The 19160-nt window shown below is 56.2% G+C and overlaps 1 protein-coding gene across 1 annotated transcript; it reads left to right on the top strand.

Annotated features, from left to right (window-relative positions):
* Positions 1-2597: 2597 nt before the first annotated feature.
* On the top strand, positions 2598-7097 carry FOXF1 (forkhead box F1). Its single transcript, XM_007172583.2, has 2 exons — positions 2598-4131; positions 5588-7097. Exons 1-2 carry the CDS (start codon positions 3012-3014, stop codon positions 5746-5748), a joined length of 1281 nt encoding a protein of 426 aa, XP_007172645.2. The 5' UTR covers positions 2598-3011; the 3' UTR covers positions 5749-7097.
* Positions 7098-19160: the final 12063 nt, after the last annotated feature.

The following is a 19160-nucleotide window of genomic DNA, read 5'->3' as shown; positions in this document are numbered from 1 at the left end:
GGCCGAAGCTTTCCCACCCCAAAACACACAGGAGCCCGCAAAGGGAGCCGCTGAGAAACGGCGATGTGCCGGAGTGAGGGAAACTGATCTGTGCGTTAGCTGAAGACGGAATCTGTAGCCCTCTCCCAACTAGAGAGGGCCTAAGAGGGAAGGGGGCTACTGGAAAAAGGGCCCCCAACTTCATGCTCTATAGAGCCCCCTCATTTTGGAGCGTCCTGTCAGTGGGGGAGGAGCGAGAGAAAGGGAGGGGTTGCTATCACTTTCTGGGAGCCTCGGGGCTTTGCGTTGCACCCTTCGCTGGCTTGGGAGTGGGGCAACCTCCCCCAATAGCCTCTCTTCTAAAGGCCAGATGTGCTCCCGGCAGCTGGTAGTAGCGACCCCTTCTCGGGAACTTCCCTCCCAGCACCGCGGGGCCTCCTACCCTGCAGCTGCCGTTTGGCGGCAAAAAAAAAAAAAAAAAAATGATGGAGAGAGAAATGTGGGAATGCGTGTGCGTGGACGTGTGCGCGCGCGAGTGGAGCGGCCGTGCGTGCGATTGCGTGTGCATGTGCGGCGGGCTGTGCGTGGGCGAACGCGCAGTGCAGGAGTGTGTGCACGTAACCGAAAGTGTGTCCTCGGCGGTGGGCAGGCCTGAGCGCTCGTGCAAGGGTTGGGGCGCCTGAGCTGTGTGAGAGGTGTTCTCTGACGTATGGAAGCCGAGGCCGTGCGCGGTGCTCGGGATGCCTGGGTCGGTGGATGCTGGCTGGGCTCTGTGAAGTGGGAGTGGGTCTGCCAGCGCGCGTCTACCTGCGCGAAGACAACCACACACGACGCGGTCACATCCCACACTCACCCTTCCCCAGCCGACCCCTGCCTGCGTGCGGAGCCGAGACCGGGAGAGCCGAGCGAAAGCGCAGCGCAGAGAAGCTGGCTTTGTAGTCTCCCGCGAGCGCGCTCCGCCAGGGCAGGCTACGCCGCCGAGACCCCTAGCTCCTCGCATGGACGTGCCAGGCGCCCCGAAGGCGACGAGGCGTCTACCGCCGATGCCGAAGGCATCGGAGCGGGCAGGGGCGTCAGCGGGTTGACAAGGAGGCCCGAGAAACCCGAGAGGCCGGTGGGCTTTGAAAAGTGCCGCGGGGCCGCACTCCGAGCCCGGCACACGCCTCTCGCCCCAGCTCGCGCCGGGGCACGGCGTCCTGGCTCCTCGCGACGACCCGCGAAAACACCCCTCGCCTCCCTCCTCCGAAGTCTGCGAGCGAACAGCACTCACCTGGGTCCCCGCGTGCGACGTTGCGCCCGGCTCCTGCGCCATCCTGCGCTCGGCGCCACCGTCCCCCCTATCCCGTCCTAGCCCGCACCCCAGCGCCGGGAGGTTGGCGGGGTAAGGCTGCGTGCGAGCCCCCCGCTGCGGGCAGCCCGGGGCGCCAGGGCCGCCCGGGCCCATGCTCCCCGCCCGCGCAGACTGCTTTCCGGAACCTGGCCTGGCGCGCAATGTCAGAGGCCCCCGCGGCGGCGGCAGGCCGAGCCCACAGGGGCATTAGGCCAACTCCCCCCGCGCACGCGGAATTCTCTATTATTATTATTAAAGAATCCCCCAGAACGTGTTTACGTTGAGCCGTATAAACTTCCTGCCAGGGCCTTTACCATCTGCGAGAAATCGGGACCTGCTCTTGGGAAGCGGGGACACAGGGACTGCGGGGCCAAATAGGCGGGTTTTCAGTGTGCATGCTGGGGGGGCGGGGGTCAACTGAGCTATGTGTGAGCTCAGATCAGCGTGGCTAGTGTGCACATGAGTGCGAGTAGGTGCGAATTGAAGCTCCTGTGGGCTTTGTGTGCGCGTGAGTGAGCGCAAGGGTGGGCACGCACATGCCTGAGCGCCGTGTGCGCGTGAGTGGGAACGAACGCGTGGGTGTGAGTTTGCACGTCTGAGTGCGAAATTTACCGGGTTTGCATGTGCATCAGTGTATGCATGTGTGTGCACGAGTGCACAAGTGAATGAGCGTGGCCGCTTGTTCGGGAAGCCCGTGAGGTGTTGGTCCCCGCAAGGCCAGAGGTTCTCATTCGCTCCCCGAACGGCCCGCGGCGCCGGAGACAAAGCGGCAGCGACCCGCCCTGCGGTTTCGTTTTCCGCCCGCGCTCGGCTCCATCGGCTGCCCGCCCGCTCGCGCGGGGCTGGGCGAGTCCGAAAAGTCCCGGGCGCGGCGCAGTCCTTCCCGGGGCGGGGAGAGTGGGTAGGCGGTCCCTCGCGGGAACACACGCCCGCCGGCCGCGGGGACCCGTAGCCGAACCGGCTGTGTCCGCGATGGTCACGATCCGGCGGCCACGGCCGCCACTGCAGTTGCGATTTGCCACCGAGCAGTACGCGTCGGGGAAGGCCCGGGACCCGGGGTGCGTTTTCCGCCGCGCGGCCCGGGCAGGGAAGGCGGGGGGCCTGCGCGCAGCTGGGCTGAACCACGGGCCGAGGGCGCTTTAACACTTGCTCGCCAGGTTGGTGGAGGCGGGGCGGGTTCTGCAGGCGGCCGCTGGGAGGCGAGGGTGGGGGCCCTTTAAGCGCCCACCACCGCGGGGGCCGGAGGGGGGCAGGGAGGGGAGGGAACTCCTGGAGGGTCTTACGCCGGCCCGCGAGACGCCGCCGAGAGACAAGGCAGAGGGCGGCCTCGGCTGGAGTCGTGGAGCCGAGCGCCGCGGGTGGTGGGGACCGAGCGCTGCTCCCCGCGGAGGCGCACGGCCACCGGCCCGAGAGGTGGTGCCTCCCCCAAAAAACCGGTGGGGGGCTTCCTAGCGGCCTCCGCCCAGGCTGCAGAGAGCCTGCTCTCAGCCTCCGCTCGGCTCCTTCCCTTGTGGGAGGGCGAGAGGGAAAGAGGGAGGAGAGTAGGTGGGGGGAGGAGGCAGCTGGAGAGAGAGGGGGCTCTGCGCCAACCGCCCGCGGATCCAGCAGCTCCTCGGGGAGGACGAGCGAGCGAGCGGGCGAGCGAGCGGGCGAGCGGGCGGGGGAGGGCGCGCCGAGGCTCGCTCGGGAGAAGTGGCCGCCGATGACGGCAGAGGTGCAGCCAGCCCCGCGCGCGCAGCCCCCTCCCCCTTGCCCTCCTCCCCCTCCCCCTCCTCTTCCTCCTCCTCCTCCTCCTCCCGGCTCGTCGGCGGCGCAGAGCAGCAGCGGCAGCGGCGGCGGCGGCAGCAGCCACCCGATGTCTTCGGCGCCCGAGAAACAGCAGCCACCGCACGGCGGCGGCGGGGGAGGCGGCGCGGCCATGGACCCCGCGTCGTCCGGCCCGTCCAAGGCCAAGAAGACCAACGCCGGCATCCGGCGCCCCGAGAAGCCGCCCTACTCGTACATCGCGCTCATCGTCATGGCCATCCAGAGTTCGCCCACCAAGCGCCTGACGCTCAGCGAGATCTACCAGTTCCTGCAGAGCCGCTTCCCCTTCTTCCGCGGCTCCTACCAGGGCTGGAAGAACTCCGTGCGCCACAACCTCTCGCTCAATGAGTGCTTCATCAAGCTGCCCAAGGGCCTCGGGCGGCCGGGCAAGGGCCACTACTGGACCATCGACCCGGCCAGTGAGTTCATGTTCGAGGAGGGCTCCTTTCGGCGGCGGCCGCGCGGCTTCCGAAGGAAATGCCAGGCGCTCAAGCCCATGTACAGCATGATGAACGGGCTCGGCTTCAACCACCTCCCGGACACCTACAGCTTCCAGGGCTCCGCCGGCGGCCTCTCGTGCCCGCCCAACAGCCTGGCGCTGGAGGGAGGTCTGGGTATGATGAACGGCCACTTGCCGGGCAACGTGGACGGCATGGCTTTGCCCAGCCACTCGGTGCCCCACCTGCCCGCCAACGGCGGCCACTCGTACATGGGCAGCTGCGGCGCCGCGGCGGCCGGCGAGTACCCGCACCACGACAGCTCGGTGCCTGCTTCCCCACTGCTGCCCGCGGCCGCCGGTGGGGTCATGGAGCCCCACGCCGTCTACTCAGGCTCCGCGGCCGCCTGGCCGCCCTCTGCCTCCGCGGCGCTCAACAGCAGCGCCTCCTACATCAAGCAGCAGCCCCTGTCCCCCTGCAACCCCGCGGCCAACCCCCTGTCCGGCAGCCTCTCCACGCATTCCCTGGACCAGCCGTATCTGCACCAGAACAGTCACAACGCCCCAGCTGAGCTGCAAGGTGAGTGGGGAGGCTGAGCTGCCCCAGTCCTGAGGGGAGGGCATCTGTGAGTGCACTGCAGACCCAGCCCCCAGAAGCTGCTGAACGCCCCGGGCCACAGCCTGCGGCCACTGCGGTGGGGTGCCAAGACCCATGCTGTGGGGAGGCATCAGCTCCCCAGGGTGCCTCTCAGCCCCACCCCCCATTTGAGGGGCGAGTGCAGCCTGGAGCCCCCAGTATAGGCTAAGATGTCGTCTTCTTTTCTGTTTCAACTCCCAGCTGCTGGCTGCCCCAGCCTGGCCAGGTAGGCCCCATCCTCAGCAAAGACTTATTAGACTCCAATATTCTAAGTCCCCTCAGGTCCCTTAGCCCCCTCACACCTCAGCAAGTTCCCAGGATGGAGCCAGGCCCAGCCCCGGACAGCTGGCTCACTCTCCCCAGTCGCCCCAGAAAAGCTGCGGGAGAGCCGCCTCTGCTCTGCGCCGGGCAGGACGGAAGAGTTAGGCCCAAAGCCGGCCGGGCTCCACGCTTGCTCAGAGGCTCAGAGGCCGGCCTTTCAGGAATCAGGCCTGGGGCACGCGAACATTGAGTCGGGGCATTTTATGGTGACAGAGGCAGAGAGGGGACCCGATCGAGGGTCAGAGTTGCAGGCCCCCCCGCACAGACTGTTTCTTAGGAGCCAGGTTTTCAGGTCTCCAGGTACCGCCGCACCCGCAATCCTCCGAGAAAGAAGGTGCACAGCAATCTTCCCCTCTGAACCTTCCATCTCGGCACCCACTAGCAGCCTTCTGGGCCTGGTTCTGAGAAGAGCTTGGAGTGATCCAAGCAGGGGCCTGTCAGGAGTCAGCTGTCAGCAGCCTGTGGGAGGGAGGAGCCGGGCCTGGAGGCTGGAGGGGCCCTCTGCACGGGGGTTGCCCAGCTTGGGCGGCTTCAAACTCCAGGCGGGCTCCAGCTGTCCCAGAGGCTCGGTTCTCCTAAGGGCCCTTCCTCTGGAGAAGCCACCCTTGGCCCCTGTGTTGGCCCTGCCGGCCTGGCTGGCTGCTCTGGGGCCGCCGCAGCCTTTGGGGTTGGAAGGTGGCTGCCCAGCGCCAGGCACAGGCCCCAGGCTGCCCTGAACGTGGAGGCCGCCGGACCTTCTCTGCTGGCGCGTCTCGGCCCCCCTCACCACTTCCGCATCAGCCTCTGGAAGCCCCCGGCCCAGGCTCGGTGTCCAAGGTGGGAGAGGCCCAGGCAGCGGGCACTCAGGGGAGCAGGGATCCTTGCCAGTGTCTGGGGATCTTCCCGTTGGGCGCCGGCCCTACGGAGACCGGGAACTCGGACATGGGGAGGCGCTGTAGAGGGGAGGCCTCCAGCCCTGCGCCCGAGCCGGGCAGGCCTGCCCCGTGCGCCCCTCGGGTAAAGGTGCTTCTCCACCTGGAACTCTGGCCTCCGGAGGCTAACCCTTTAACGTCCCCTTTCCTGTCGCCTTGCCCTGCAGGCATCCCGCGGTATCACTCGCAGTCGCCCAGCATGTGTGACCGAAAGGAGTTCGTCTTCTCTTTCAACACAATGGCATCCTCGTCCATGCACTCAGCCGGCGGTGGCTCTTACTACCACCAGCAGGTCACCTACCAAGACATCAAGCCATGCGTGATGTGAGGCCACAGCCCCCGGGGCCCTCCAGGCAGGGGCTGGCCGGGCACTGGGACTTCGGAACCCATCGCCAGAAACTGCTTTATTTTCGAGGTATAACCGTCGGCAGAAGAAAAGGGTTTGACCCCTCCTCGACCGGATTATTCGGGAAAGGAATCCCCAAGGCAAAGACGGAGCCCCGCTGTCGGCACCTCCCCGCCACTCCCTCAACAGTTTCTTTAAAATGGTGGTGGTGGGGCCGGATCTGACTGCAGCTGTTGAAAAATAAATATCTATTTTTGATCCTATTGAAACCGGCTGAGAAGGTGCTGTGTTGGGGAAAAACCCTCAACATCTAAACAGGCATTCTGCTGAGGTCTCTCCCCCTCTTTCCCTCCAATGGCAAAAGTCGGGGAAGGAGAAAGGCAAACATGTGAGACCGTCTTTATCAAATACTTTTATTTTTTGGTTGAGTATTTATCTTTTTAATTTTTTTTGAATGTCTTGGAATGCGCGTCTCCTTTCAGAGCCATCTTTTGCAGGGAAGGGGGGGCAAGAAATCGCCTTCTCCCTCCCCACCTCAGAAGTCCTCCGATCAACACAGGTGGATCCTTGTGCGAATAACTTGCATTTCTGAAGCCACTGCTCGTCTTAGGAAAGAAACCAGAAGGAGCCCAGAAGCGGCGGCTCTGGGGCCTCTGCTGCCGTCCCCCTCCACCTTCCTCTCCTTCCTTCTCTTCAGTGATTTTGGTTTGGTTTCTAACTTTATTTTGACTTTTTTGGTGGGTGTTTTTCTCCCGAGACCTGGCTGTCTCCTGATCTCTACTGTAAACCTTCTGGTGGGAGAGTGAGGAAAACACGGCGCCGCGGGGACCGGGAAGGCCCGCTGAGCGCTCGGATTCAGGATTGCGGTGACGCAGAAAGGTTAAGGCACTTTTAAAAAACGATAGCAAGGCTCATCCTGTTATTTATTCTACTTTCTTTCCCTAATAATCGAAACACCGCATAGGCTCCTCCGTTTATCAGTATTAATGGTGTAACTTTGTTGGCAATATTTGCCGCGTAGATTTTTTTTTTTTAGGTATCCATTGTAAATTTGAAACTAAGTCCGATCTGTGTAAAGACAAATTTCCATATGTTTTATATAAATAAATATATATATATATATATAAAATGAAGGACCCCCCCCCTTTTTTTTTAGTATTTTGGCTGCTGGGGTGCAGCGTCTGGGACACGTATTTTAAATTTCCTTCTGCACTGTATAAAAATGACAATTTGAGGATGTTTTTGCCTTTTGTGTATTTTTTCCTAAAAAAGAACAAAAATAAAAATGTATAACATTTGTACATGGCCTTTAATATTGTATCAACTAGAAATAAAATCGCATGAGTATTTCATTGGGATTGCAGAATATCTTCCAAATACAGACAGAAAAGAGCCTGGGATATCTAGCCTTTTTTTTTTTTTAATTTAAAGTATGGATGATTCTTAATACTTTTTTCTTCTTTTTTATTTCTTGGCTAATCCTTCTCTTTTCACTCTTCATTTCACGCTGAAGTGAAATCTGGACAAGAGTAACTCTTTTTCTTGGCTTCTGTTTTTTAAGAAGAGCCCTCTGCCCCTCTAAATGTCATTTCTTGTTTTAAAGAAATAAGCAAACATTTAAAGAAAAACTATAGTTGTCCCTCCCCCAGGGAAAAAACATATATATGTGTGTGTGTGTTTGTGTGTGTGTATATATATATGTATACATGTAAAATATTTTACACTTTTGTTTTGGTCACTCCAAGACCAATGAGAATTGTACTTTGAGTTTCAGACTTTACTGTTCCCATATTCCAGCTGTTATAAATCATGGAACATCTTTTAAGGTTTTTTTTTTTTTTGGTAGGATTTTTTTTTTTTTTTTTTTGTGCCCTGCACTTGGTTTTCCCCAATGGAGAAGCGAGTAAAATTTGAGCAGGAAAAAGGCTGTTGGTGGGAGAGCAAGGTGATAGGCATGTTTCCAATCTGCTTACATTTCCCCCTAAATCATTAGGGGAAAAATCCATTTTAAAAAGTCTGTCTCCCCTACTGACCCTCTTTCTATTCCAATTCCCAGCTACCTAGGAAAACAAACACAATAAAGTCACATTGTCGGTGCAGCCGTTCAAGACCCACCGCAGTTTCTCCGCATCGTGGGGTCGTGAGCCTCTGAACCTGGTTCTTCTCAAATTTGACATTCTGGACGTGAGGGCAATTTCTCCGGTGCTCTGTTACATCAAAATTATCAATAAACTCGCCCAGGCAATTAATGCCCCAAACTAACAGCTGTCTATAAAACCGAGATAAAGGGCACAGGAAAAAGCCAACGACTCTGTCCCTTGGGGTCTTGGGCGGCCGAAGCAGCGGGCCCAGGTCTCCTGGGCAGCGGGCAGGGAGCAGCTTCACGGAGGGCGGAGGAGGCACTGTCTTCCGGGGCAGAGGCCACCTCTCTGCACCCCCTGCCTCCCATCGGTGCCCAGAACGGGGCCAGAGAAAAGCCCCCAGGCCTCCAGTGCAGGAACGTCGCGGTGGGGCTCCAGACAACCTTGGCAGGCAGGCAGGCAGGAGTGGGGCCCCCTGCTTCCTCCATCGGAGCCTGCGCCCCAATTAGGATGGAGGCTCCGGGGAAGTGGGGCTGATTAGGAGAAACCCAATGCCAGCCCAGTCGGCGCGCTCCCTGACTTCTTGGGCAGCGCTCCCTGACTTCTCGGGCAGCGTCTCCAGTCCCCGCACCCACTCACTTGGCCCCTTGGTGCACGCTGGTAGCACGTGGTTTTGGCGCCGCTGGACCAGAGTGGGGGGTGAGGGGTGGCGGCGAACCCAGGTCTCCTGTTCATCTCCCCCAGAGCGCCTTCATTTCATCAGGATCTCCCGGCGCGCTCACGTCCCGGCCAGGCCAGGTGGGAGGCACCCAGAGGGGCCTGTGCAGGAAAACCAGCCCCGGGGAGCCCAGGGATCAGGGATGGGCCTGGCCTGCCTCGGGCCTGACCTGGAGCCTGCGGATGAGAGCAAAGTCCAGCCTTCCCCGCGGACAGAGTTTGGCTCCAGGCACACCCGAAAGGGCCAGATTCTACAGGCATAATTGCCTCCACGACCAAGATTTCACGAAGCCGCCTGCTGCCCCTGCGCAAGACCACGTTCGCTCGAGTCTTCCCCAAGGCCCATTTCGGCCTGGCTCACACAGGGACCACGGGGATGAAGCTCCCACCACCGTGCCAACACAAAAGCGTGCACAGCTTGTGCAAGTTACCAGCTTAAAATGCAAAGGCGCTTCTGAGTCCGGTGCAAAATCACACGCCCTGGGTGCATAAAGGGGTATCATTCTAGCTTAGGGACATTTTCGAGAGAATTAATTCAAAAGTTCTGCACAAATCTTTAGGGGGTTTGTCCTGGAACAACGCAGTCAAAATACCCCAAGGGTATGAATACTCCCCAAAACAATAGGCCAGGAGGTGGGGAAGCGGCAGGATGTTCACGATAGGGCTTCTGTTCGTGGATTACACCTCCCGTGGCAGTTCTCTGCGGGGGGCCGACGGCTCGGACACAGCTGAACCTCGGCTGCTGGCCATCGCAGCCCCAAGCGGCGGCAGCAGCAGCGGCGCCTTGGCGCAGTGTCCTGGCTCCCCAGCCCCTGGCAGACGGGAGCTACAGGCCTGGCGACCAGTCGGCACTCAGGCTGCGTGCTTCCGAAGGGAAAGTGCCTGCCTGGTCCTGCCGTTTTCTTTGCCCTTTGGGGCTGGAGGGCTAGGGACAGGGAGTGGGGGGGGGGGGCGTGTACTGAAGGCCTGGCTCCCCACCTGCAGCTCTCCTGGAAGCAGTGCAAAGATGGAGCTAGAGTCCCAGCTCCAGCGCCACTTGACCTGGGCAAGACATGTTACCTCGGAGCCTCGGTCCTCCTCACCTCAGTGGTCAGTGAGGCGACACCTGTCAGGAGCAAGAGGACAGCCTAGCTCCAGGATGCCCAGCCAGGAATGGCTATGAGAGGCAGGCATTTCTTATCCTCCTCCCCTAGAGAGTGGGGTGGGTGTCAAACAAGTTGCAAGAACCCATATTTACAAGGCCTCCTGCTCAGGGACTCGGGCATCCAGCTTGGGAACTACTGGACGCCCCATCTTCCAGTATGACGCACCTGGACTTTCCCTCCGTTCCCAAGGAGAAGGAAGACGTCCCAGTTGGCTCCAGAGATGGAATTCCAAAGTGGGGTTGAGTCAGGGTTCCGATGTGGACCCTCCCCAGGGTCTCCTAACCCTGTGCTCAAGGGCTTTACTTCTGAGGGTGGTTCTCAAGAATGCGGCCCAGGAACTGCCTTCATCAGAAATACTAGGGGTGTCTGCTCAAACTGCAGATGGGGGCAGAGGCAGGGGCAGGTGCTGAGAGTCACTGGATTAGAATCTCTGGAGGTGGGACCCGGGAACCCACAGGCTCACAGATTTCCAGGTGGTCCTGATGGGTGCTAAGTTTAGAGTCTCTCCTCCAGCATTCTCAGGGCTCCTGAGAAAACCCCGGTGAAGGAGTCTCATTGTGGCCTCTGCTGCCCCCTCCCGCCCAGTGGCCCAGCCAGCTTGTGACTCTAAGCAGCAGCTGATGGAGGGCACTTGGCACCCAGGCGAGCAGACACAGGGCTTGAGTTTGTGCAGGAGGCACCTTGTGCTGGCCACGTGGCCGTCCTCTTTACACACCACCTCTGTTCACCTTCTCAGCAGCCCTCTTAGACAGGTCCTACAACTTACTGCTCCCAATTCCAGATGCAGAAATGAGCTCAGAGAGGTTAGGGGACTTTATCAAGACACTGCTGGTAAGAGGTGGAATTTGGACTCAGACCCAGGACTTTCTGACCACAAAGCCCATGTCCCTAACCACTGTGCCCCATGGCTCCTGGACACCCGTTTTCCTCCAGCCATGAGGCCTAGTGAAAAAAGAGGGAAGTTGAAGTGTGGTCCGTGATCCAGCCTCTGCCAGCCTCCTGCCTCTGCTGGGGAGATGGCAATGGGCAGGGGCAGCACAAGGGACTGGGGTCCCTCTGAACCCCCTGCCTCCATTTGTATGGGGTGGGGAGGCTCTCCTAGCAGCCCCAGCTCAGACACCTGACTTTCACCTCCTCTCTGGGACAATGGACCTGGTTTTCGTAGGTTCCCACCATGGACCTCCATGAGAGATCCCTCCACTTCCTTGGGCCCCTTAGTCCAATGGAGAAAAACTCAAACAAAAGTTGAAGCTCAAGGCAAGAGAGGCCAGCTGGGGCACTATATGTGGCTGCGCCCTCCTGCTCTGCCTCTGTAATCTTCTGGGTACCAAGAGCTCAGAGTTCTGGGCTGTTTTAAGGAGGGAGGCCCTTGTTCAGCATCTCCCGCTGGCAAGCCACGTCCACTCACGATGGTGCATTGACTTATTGTGGGACGGAGACAAATCATGGGCCCTTAACAACTGTACTGATCTCTGTGCTTTGGGGATGGGCAGGGGAGGAGGGACAACTGACTCTGCAAGTGTAAAATGCCGCCGGCACGAAACACAGGACAGAGGAAGAAGCTGGCACAGATTCACTCATTCAGGGACACTGAGTACCCACTACCCTCTGCCATTGGATCAGACAAGATTCAGCAGCTGACACACCCCTGCTGACACAGGTCAACAGACCAGTGCACTGTTTCCAGCATCAGGATACTTGGGGTCGGTCGTGTCAACACCCTGAAGAGGCAACGTCACCAAGGCCAAGGCAACCCAAGCCTCCGGCGGAGGCAGAAAGCTGGTGCTGTTCAAAGACCCCCGTGTGGTCATTGTCACCAAGGTCCCCGCCAACTCTTACAGCGCGAGCTGTCTGAGGACGCCGAGAAGGGCAAGCCTGTCCAGAGTGGACAGAGGCGCTGGGGCCGGGTGTAGGCCGTGCCCTGCGGCTGATTTCCTGCAGTTCACTGTGTCAGTGGGGTGGCAGCCCAGGGAGAAACGCTGCAGCTGGATAGTGGTCTGAGGAGTAACGGTGGTGATAGGCCTCCCCAGGCTTATGTCATTAAAACCACGGCATCACACCAGGGAGGAGGCACGGGCTCCGTGAGCCCTGCTGTGTCAGGGTTCACGACCACAGGGCATGCCGGGCCCTCAGATGTCCCCTGGAAAAGGAGACGTTTCTGTATTTGGAAATTTCCACCAAAGCAAGCCCCATAGTTCAGCACACCGTGTTTCTGGGTCCTGCTGTAACACCTTTGCGTGGTCACAGCTTGGGGTGAAGCAGGGAGGGCTGGGCCATCTCTGTCCAAATGGTCAGAAGCCTTCCCTGGGCAGAGAGATCGGGGCAGGGGACCCTCCCTGGGAGAGGAGGCAGCCTAGCATCTGAACGGTCCCAGGGATCCCGCCCGTGGCTGTTTCTGAGGGGGCAGCGCCACCTGCTGTCCACCTCGCCGTTTTTGTTGGGACCACAGCAGGGACCCACTGAGGAAAATTGATTTTGACGTTTCAGGCCCTCTGACCTTTGCTAAAGGGCAGCTGGCGTTTTACAGGAGAGAGCCAAACTAAATGAATTTAGTCTTTTCCTAATTACACAAATGATAGGGCTTATTCAAAAGAAAATAAATAAACTGTAGAAAGGTGAAAGGAAGGAAGCAAACATGGCTTCAAACCCACCCCTCGAGACAGCGTGTCGGCTCCAGGAGACGTCTCCCTGCACACACGGAGACCTGCCGACCCTGGAGAAGCAGACGACGAACCCAGGATTGAGACCCTGGGAGTCAGAGGGCCCGAGTCTGAGTCCCAACTCCACTGCTTCCCAACTGTGAGCTCGGGCCGGTGCCTCCCCACTATGCCTCAGCTTCCCCATCTTTAAAATGGGGGTGATGGTAGGAGAACTCCTCTCAAAGGATTGATTAGAAAATCTATGAAGGGCTTACAGGTGAAGAAACCGAGAGGGCAAGCACTCCGCCTGAGGTTGCACAGCAAGGACCCGTCGGAACTGGATTCACTGCCAACCCTGGTGGGTGTGGCTTCAACACCATGTGCCTCCACCACTAAGTCAATTGTCTCTGGTGTCCCCATGGGCCACTGTGGCTCCCCGCTGCCTCGGAGGCCTGTTGGTAGTCAAGAGATGATGACGGACAGGCTTCCCCCTTGATGGTGGGGAGAGGCCCTGGGACTGAAGGCCAGCTCTGCCGTGCGACCTGAACAAGTCGGATAACCTCTGGGAGCCACATCTTTCTCACCTAGAAAATGGGAACGTAACAACACCTGCTTCATGGCATTCTTCTAAGGGTTAACTGAGTTAATCCACCCTCCGAGGCAGGCAGGGATGTTTAGTTTGCTCACAACTCAGCACTTCAGGGTCTGAGTTTATTGCTTCCAAAACATCCAAAGTGCAAAATGTCCACATTACATGGTCACATGTCAGCTCCCATTATAACTTTTGTGATTTATGGATGTCGGAAATAAAGAATTCCATTCACAAGAAGTCCTGCCCCACTGGAGGAACAGGAGTGTGGGTTCCACTATTTAGAAGCCTCTGCTTGTCTGAAAGATCGCCCAGGCAGTCTCCAGTGAAAACCTAGGATGACGACAAGGACCGGCAAAGCAAGTGGGACTCACAGGGGAGGGCGTGGTGGGGGAGAGGGACAAGAGGGGCTCTGCCACGCACCAGGGGACAAACCATCACAACTCGGTGCCTCAGGTGCCTCATCTACACAGGCAATAAAATACGGGGCTATTTCAAGCAACAGAGGGGAAGCTGGCCTGGTGACCCTCAGACTGAGGGCTTCCAACAGGGGCAGCTACCTAGTGACGTGCAGATCAGTACTGAAGGCAGCACGACAGATGCAACACAGAGAGTGGACAAAACCCACCGCCCCCTGCCTGGAGACTCTCCTGCAGGCTCCTGAACTAGGCAGACCCGGCCCCAGGGGTGTCTCTGCCACTAGCATGTGTGCGCCTGGGGGTATCACCCCACCCTGAATCTCTCTTCTAGAAAATGACCTGGTTTTGTGTGCCTCTTTATACCTTAGGTGGCAAGGTGAAGGCGACCCACAGTGAAAGAAGATACACAGATAACTCTGGCCTAGATTACAATCAGCTACAACCCGACTCCTGGCTTCACTACCAAAGCTGGGGGACTGTGGGCAAGTTACCCGTCTGTGAATAGGGACGTCTCTCAAAAGCGACCGTGAGGATGAGGTGAAATTATGCATTTGCGTATCTATAGAATTTGTATTTCTAAATTGTATCTTCAGTAATATATGTGTATTTATAAATACATCATATAATTCATATAGTAACGTTGTTTTAATATAAATGAAATTATGCAACTGATTATTAACGAAGAACAAATCACCCTCTAAACTTAAAGCGGCAAAAAGCATTCATTTCACTCCTGACTGAAATCTGGGCAGGGCTCCGTGGAAACAGCCCTTGTCTGCTCCAGGAGGCATCCGCTGAGACGGCTCACCTGGGCTTGGGGACCCACCTTCAAGGTGGCACACCCACGAGGACGGTGAGGTGGTGGTACTCGCTCCTCTGTCAGGCCTCGGCCCAGGCAGCTCGGGCTTCCTCACAGCGTGGGGACCAGGCTCTGCGGACAAGTGTCCCGAGACGAGGAGGAGGAAACTGCCGGGTCCTCGGTCTCCTCATGCAAGCCAGCAGTGTTCACCCAGCTGCCCCAGGGCCCAGATTCAAGGGCATCTGCACAGACCCCTTCTCTCAATGGGGCTGTTGAAGAACCTTAGGCTAACACTTTACAACTTCCACAGCATTTTAAACAGCTCAATAAATTTGAGCCATTATCATCAGGAGTGAAGACAGGAGACGGTATCACCAGAAGACAGAAGCCAACCCAGCTGAGGCTGGCACCCCACCCTCAGCTGCAGGACAGCTGGGGGCTCAGGTAGGCAGCGCCCGTTAAAGAATACTACGTGAGGCGACTGTAAATTCACCTACACACTAATCTCTTCTTCCTGCTTTTATGTATGGAGTTTTGTGTAAGATTTATTTTGAAGACAGACTTCCCCAGGATAGCCCTGCCCCACCCCACCCCCAAAAAAACCCATTTTGAAAATGACTATGGAGTCCACAGTATCTGTTGTATTTGGAACATTGGTTGGGTTAGATCCAGATACAGGGGAAGTGAGGTTAGCAATTCCCATTCGGCTCTTTCTGCTGAGTGCAGGGGCTGTGAGAAGCAGAACTGAAGTTTTGGAAGAGTCCTCTGCAAGCCAGGTGCTTCCTGGGAGCCTGTGGGGGGACGCAGGTAGTAATAGGTGGCAATGCTCCCCAGGGAAACAAGAGGTGAAGGGAAGGATCCTGTTTTGCTCCTTTGGCAAAAAGGCAGAAAGCTTCATCTCCTAACGATCATCTGGCCCCGGTTCCTTAAAATCCAGTGCAAAGGTTTCTCAGGCTTGGCCAGTAACAGTGCTGGGATGGACTGTTGATGTCTGCTGTGGGTGTGGGTGTGGGTGTGGGTATGGATGGACAGTTGGATTTGCCCCATGTTTACCATCCCTGGACCCGATTACTGTTTCTTTTTAAATGTTGCTCTCATCTGACATTTTAATCTTCTCTCCAATATTTCTCTTCACCAAACATAAACTCTTCTGTGGTTTTAGCTACACGGGCTCTCTTTTCTTGGATAGTTTTATTCTCAGCCTTTTCTATTTGCAGTCTTGTGTCATCGTGTTTCTTTCTCCTCATGCAGCATCTGGGGGAGGTCTGTGTGCGTCGCTGGATGGGAACCAGGAAGGGCCAAATGATGGCCGAAGGACAATGGGAGGGCAGACCTACAGAACCCCTCCCCTAAGAGTCTAGGAGGACTGGCTCCCACACGCCCTGGCAGCTTAGGGGCTGCCGGCTGGGTTGGGGAGGGTGGGGTGTGAACAGCGCTATCCCTGCTCCTCTGCTGGTAGAGAAAGTACAGTCATCCCTTGGTATCTGTGGGGGACTGTTTCCAGGAGCCTCCATAGATACCAAAATCCACCGATGCTCAAGTCCCTTATATAAAATTGTGTAATACAGTCAGCCCTCCATATCCATGGGTTCCACATCCAGGTCTCAAAATTTGCAGTTGGGTGAACCCACGGTTGGTGCAGAACCCGCAGGTGTTGAGGGCCAACCGTAATGCAGAGAAGCCGGCAGGGTTCCTGGGGCAGAGGCCAGGGTCCAAGTACCCGCTTTACCTCTGTCTGGGTCTGGAGCCCCGAACAAGGCCATTGCACCTTCTGAGAGCAGCTGTTTCCATTTGTAACAGTCACCCAGTCCAGAGGCCGATTTTAGAAGTAGGAGACACATGTTGTAAAGCTTATTTACCTTAACATTCAAAAAACGATTTAAGTAATACTAAATAAAATCGTTTATGCATAGTAACAAATTTTAGAAAAGAACACATAGAAATTTCGATGCATAATACACTGGTTAATGCCGTAGCTTGGAGAAGCATCCCGCAGACAGTTCATCCTGGAGGGCTCATTTGGATTCTGTACCCACCAAAACCTGACATTCCAAGAGAGGACAAGGAATAAGTTCCTCCTTAAATTCAGGGCCCTGCCCATCCTTTCCTAACTCAACATTAGAAAACATTCTCTCCTATTATCTCCAAATTCCTTCATTTATTTTTTAAAATTATTTATTTATTTATTTATTATTTATGGCTGTGTTGGGTCTTTGTTTCTGTGCGAGGGCTTTCTCTAGTTGCGGCAAGTGGGGGCCACTCTTCATCGCGGTGCACGGGCCTCTCACTATCGCGGCCTCTCTTGTTGCGGAGCACAGGCTCCAGACGCGCAGGCTCAGTAGTTGTGGCGCATGGGCTTAGTTGCTCCACGGCATGTGGGATCTTCCCAGACCAGGGCTCCAACCCGTGTCCCCTGCACTGGCAGGCAGATTCTCAACCACTGCGCCACCAGGGAAGCCCCTCCTTCATTTTTATGTTTAGATATTTAATTAGCCTGGAATTTATTTTTACGTGTGGTATGACCTAGAAATAAATCCAGGCTGCTTTATTCACCCTTCAAAACAACAAATCTAGAGGAGGTCCTATCACTATGTCCACTCACAGCTGAGCACGTGGAAGTTTCGACAGGAGGTGTCAGGCAGCAGCAACACTGATGCTCTCAGCCGAACCTGTGTGATTCTGAAGCTCACGCTGTGAATCCTAGCTATGTTTTAAAACTGCACAGAGAAAAGAATGGAAGTAAATAAGAGGCAGTGTCAAGGCTGCTTAAGTGGTGGGGTGAGGGGTGACACTCTTTGTACTTCTGATATCCCCAAATTTCCAGAATGGATAAGTTTACTTTTATAAACAGAAAAAAATCTAAGTGACGGTGAGCAGTGAGCCTTAAAAGAAACAGAACGTTACAACTGTTCAGGCCTTAGAAGCAAACATGCTCAACCCTCCCCTTGTAAAGATGAGGACGCTAATGCCCGGAGAGGCTCCATGACTTGCCGGCAACACAGGAACCGTCAGCAGACACAGCGAAGCCCCAGGGCCGGCGCTCGCCATGCAGAGTTGAGGGCGGCAGGAATCTCCTCGCACCTGCGAGCAAAACTGCAGCGCCACTCAGGAACACGCAAGATGCGACCCAGGAATCGTGACAAATCCACTTAAAAGGGGTTCATACAGTCTCAGCAACTTGTCAAGTGCTCATTTTCCATTATTTTCTATTATGCAAATTATACAATTATGATGCTGACAAATACTCAAGAACTTTGAGAACGAAAAGCAGGGTCCCTGAGTGCCCCTCCTGGTGGCGCTGAGAACAACTATGGCTCTGGGGCTGCCTGAGGCGAATGGAGGGGAGGCGCGCAGGTGATACATCTGGAGGGCTTATATTTCAGGCCCTTGGTCCTAGTTTCCCTCACACTAACCTACTGTCCACAAATATAAAAAATGATGAATGCATTCAGATTATCTGTATATCAATACATCTGGATTATTCTGGCTGAAAGTGACAGAAAACCCAGCACTCTGGCTCAACCCGGAGGGATCATCCCTGATGTGCACAACTCAACAGTCTAAGGTGCTGGCACCAGACTCACCGGACACCGGCCCCCAGGGCTGAGGCCCGGACCCAGCCCCCGCCTTGGCTCTGACGGAGCCCTTCACGTTTGCATTTCTCCTGAGTTGCTGTGTATCAGCAGGTGGTTCTCAGGGCTGGGGCTGGGGCACAGTGGGGAGTAAAGGCAGGGACAGGCTCACTTCCTGCCCTCCTGTATCACTACTGCAATGGTAGCAAGTCAACGATAGAAACATCAGCCAAAACTGAACAAGAACATGCCAAAGACAGGAGGCATTCTGGAAAAAACGGGAATGCCAACCGGAACGGAGCAAGGAGTTCAGGTATCAGGTCGCTACTCTGGACTGGGCAGTCAGTCAGCCTGGGATGGCCAAGCGGAACACAAGTGACAAAACGAAACCAGCCAAGGGACGGGGGGTTTGGTTCGGGCAGAGAAAGAGTGAGCCCAGAGGCCCTACGGCCTGGCCTGCCCTGTGTTAAGATATTCTACCCCCTGGTTTTGTTCATGACAATGTGGAAAGAGTCTGCATTTAACCGAGCAAATCTAAGGATCAATTCTCTTTCCAAAGTCTCCACTGCATTTTTGTTGTAAAACCAAGGAGAAAATGCTTTTTCAAAGGGAGACTGAGAGCCTTGAGAACATTATCTTCAAAGTGCAGGCAAGGCCTGCCCCTTGAGGCATAATAATGGGTTTAAAACATGCTCAGTAAGACTCTCTTGTGAAAAAATAAAAATATCCAGTGCATATACATTTGAAAAAAAAAAATGAAATCTCCACTTAAATGCTTATCTTGACTTTTCACCCAGGATCAACTGCAAAAGCACTTCTGTTTAGAAAGCACAGTTCAGCCAAAATCCACCTTGATTTGCAGGAACAGAGAAATGGAGGGAAAGAAAACATACGGAAAACATACGACAGTGGACAAATGAGTGTGTGAGCATCTGTCTGGCCTCGTCTGTGACGTAGGCTGGGACAACTCATTGAAAGCCAGGACTTCCTAGACACAGAGCTCCCTGCTGTTCAGGGGCAGCTGGCCGAGAGCAGAGGGTGTTCACCCCGAGGGAGGAGCCTGGCCGGAAAGGTAAGGAGGGGACAGAGGTGAGACCACACAGCCGAGGGTCCACGTCAGATTGGCCTCCATCTCCGACACCAGGACTGAGCTGTGACAAGCAGTCTGCACCCAGGGGACTGAACCACTTGGCTTCTGCAAGCTGAACGCATCTCTTCCCTTCTAGGGAAAAGGAGCCAGGCCAAGGAGCCAGGAACACAAGGATGTCTTCTGGATCTGAGCCGCCATGCCTCTGCATCTGGTCCTCTGTCCACCTTCTCTTAATCCCCCACGCCTCTCAAGTTCAAAACACAGACTCCCCCAAATTAAATTGCTGTCAGCATTTACTCCTACTTGTTTACTGCCCACTCAGTCCCCTAAACCAAGACACCAG

Source organism: Balaenoptera acutorostrata, chromosome 19 (assembly GCF_949987535.1).
Source record: "Balaenoptera acutorostrata chromosome 19, mBalAcu1.1, whole genome shotgun sequence".
Taxonomy (NCBI): domain Eukaryota; kingdom Metazoa; phylum Chordata; class Mammalia; order Artiodactyla; family Balaenopteridae; genus Balaenoptera; species Balaenoptera acutorostrata.
The sequence above is the reverse complement of the archived record's forward strand: the minus strand, read 5'-3'. Positions and strand labels throughout refer to the sequence as shown.

Bases quoted from the DNA above. Each gene is read 5' to 3' on its own strand.
- FOXF1 (XM_007172583.2), top strand. From the start codon at position 3,012: ATGACGGCAGAGGTGCAGCCAGCCCCGCGCGCGCAGCCCCCTCCCCCT. The intron at 4,132-5,587 runs GTGAGTGGGGAG...CTTGCCCTGCAG, and splicing joins CGCCCCAGCTGAGCTGCAAG to GCATCCCGCGGTATCACTCG.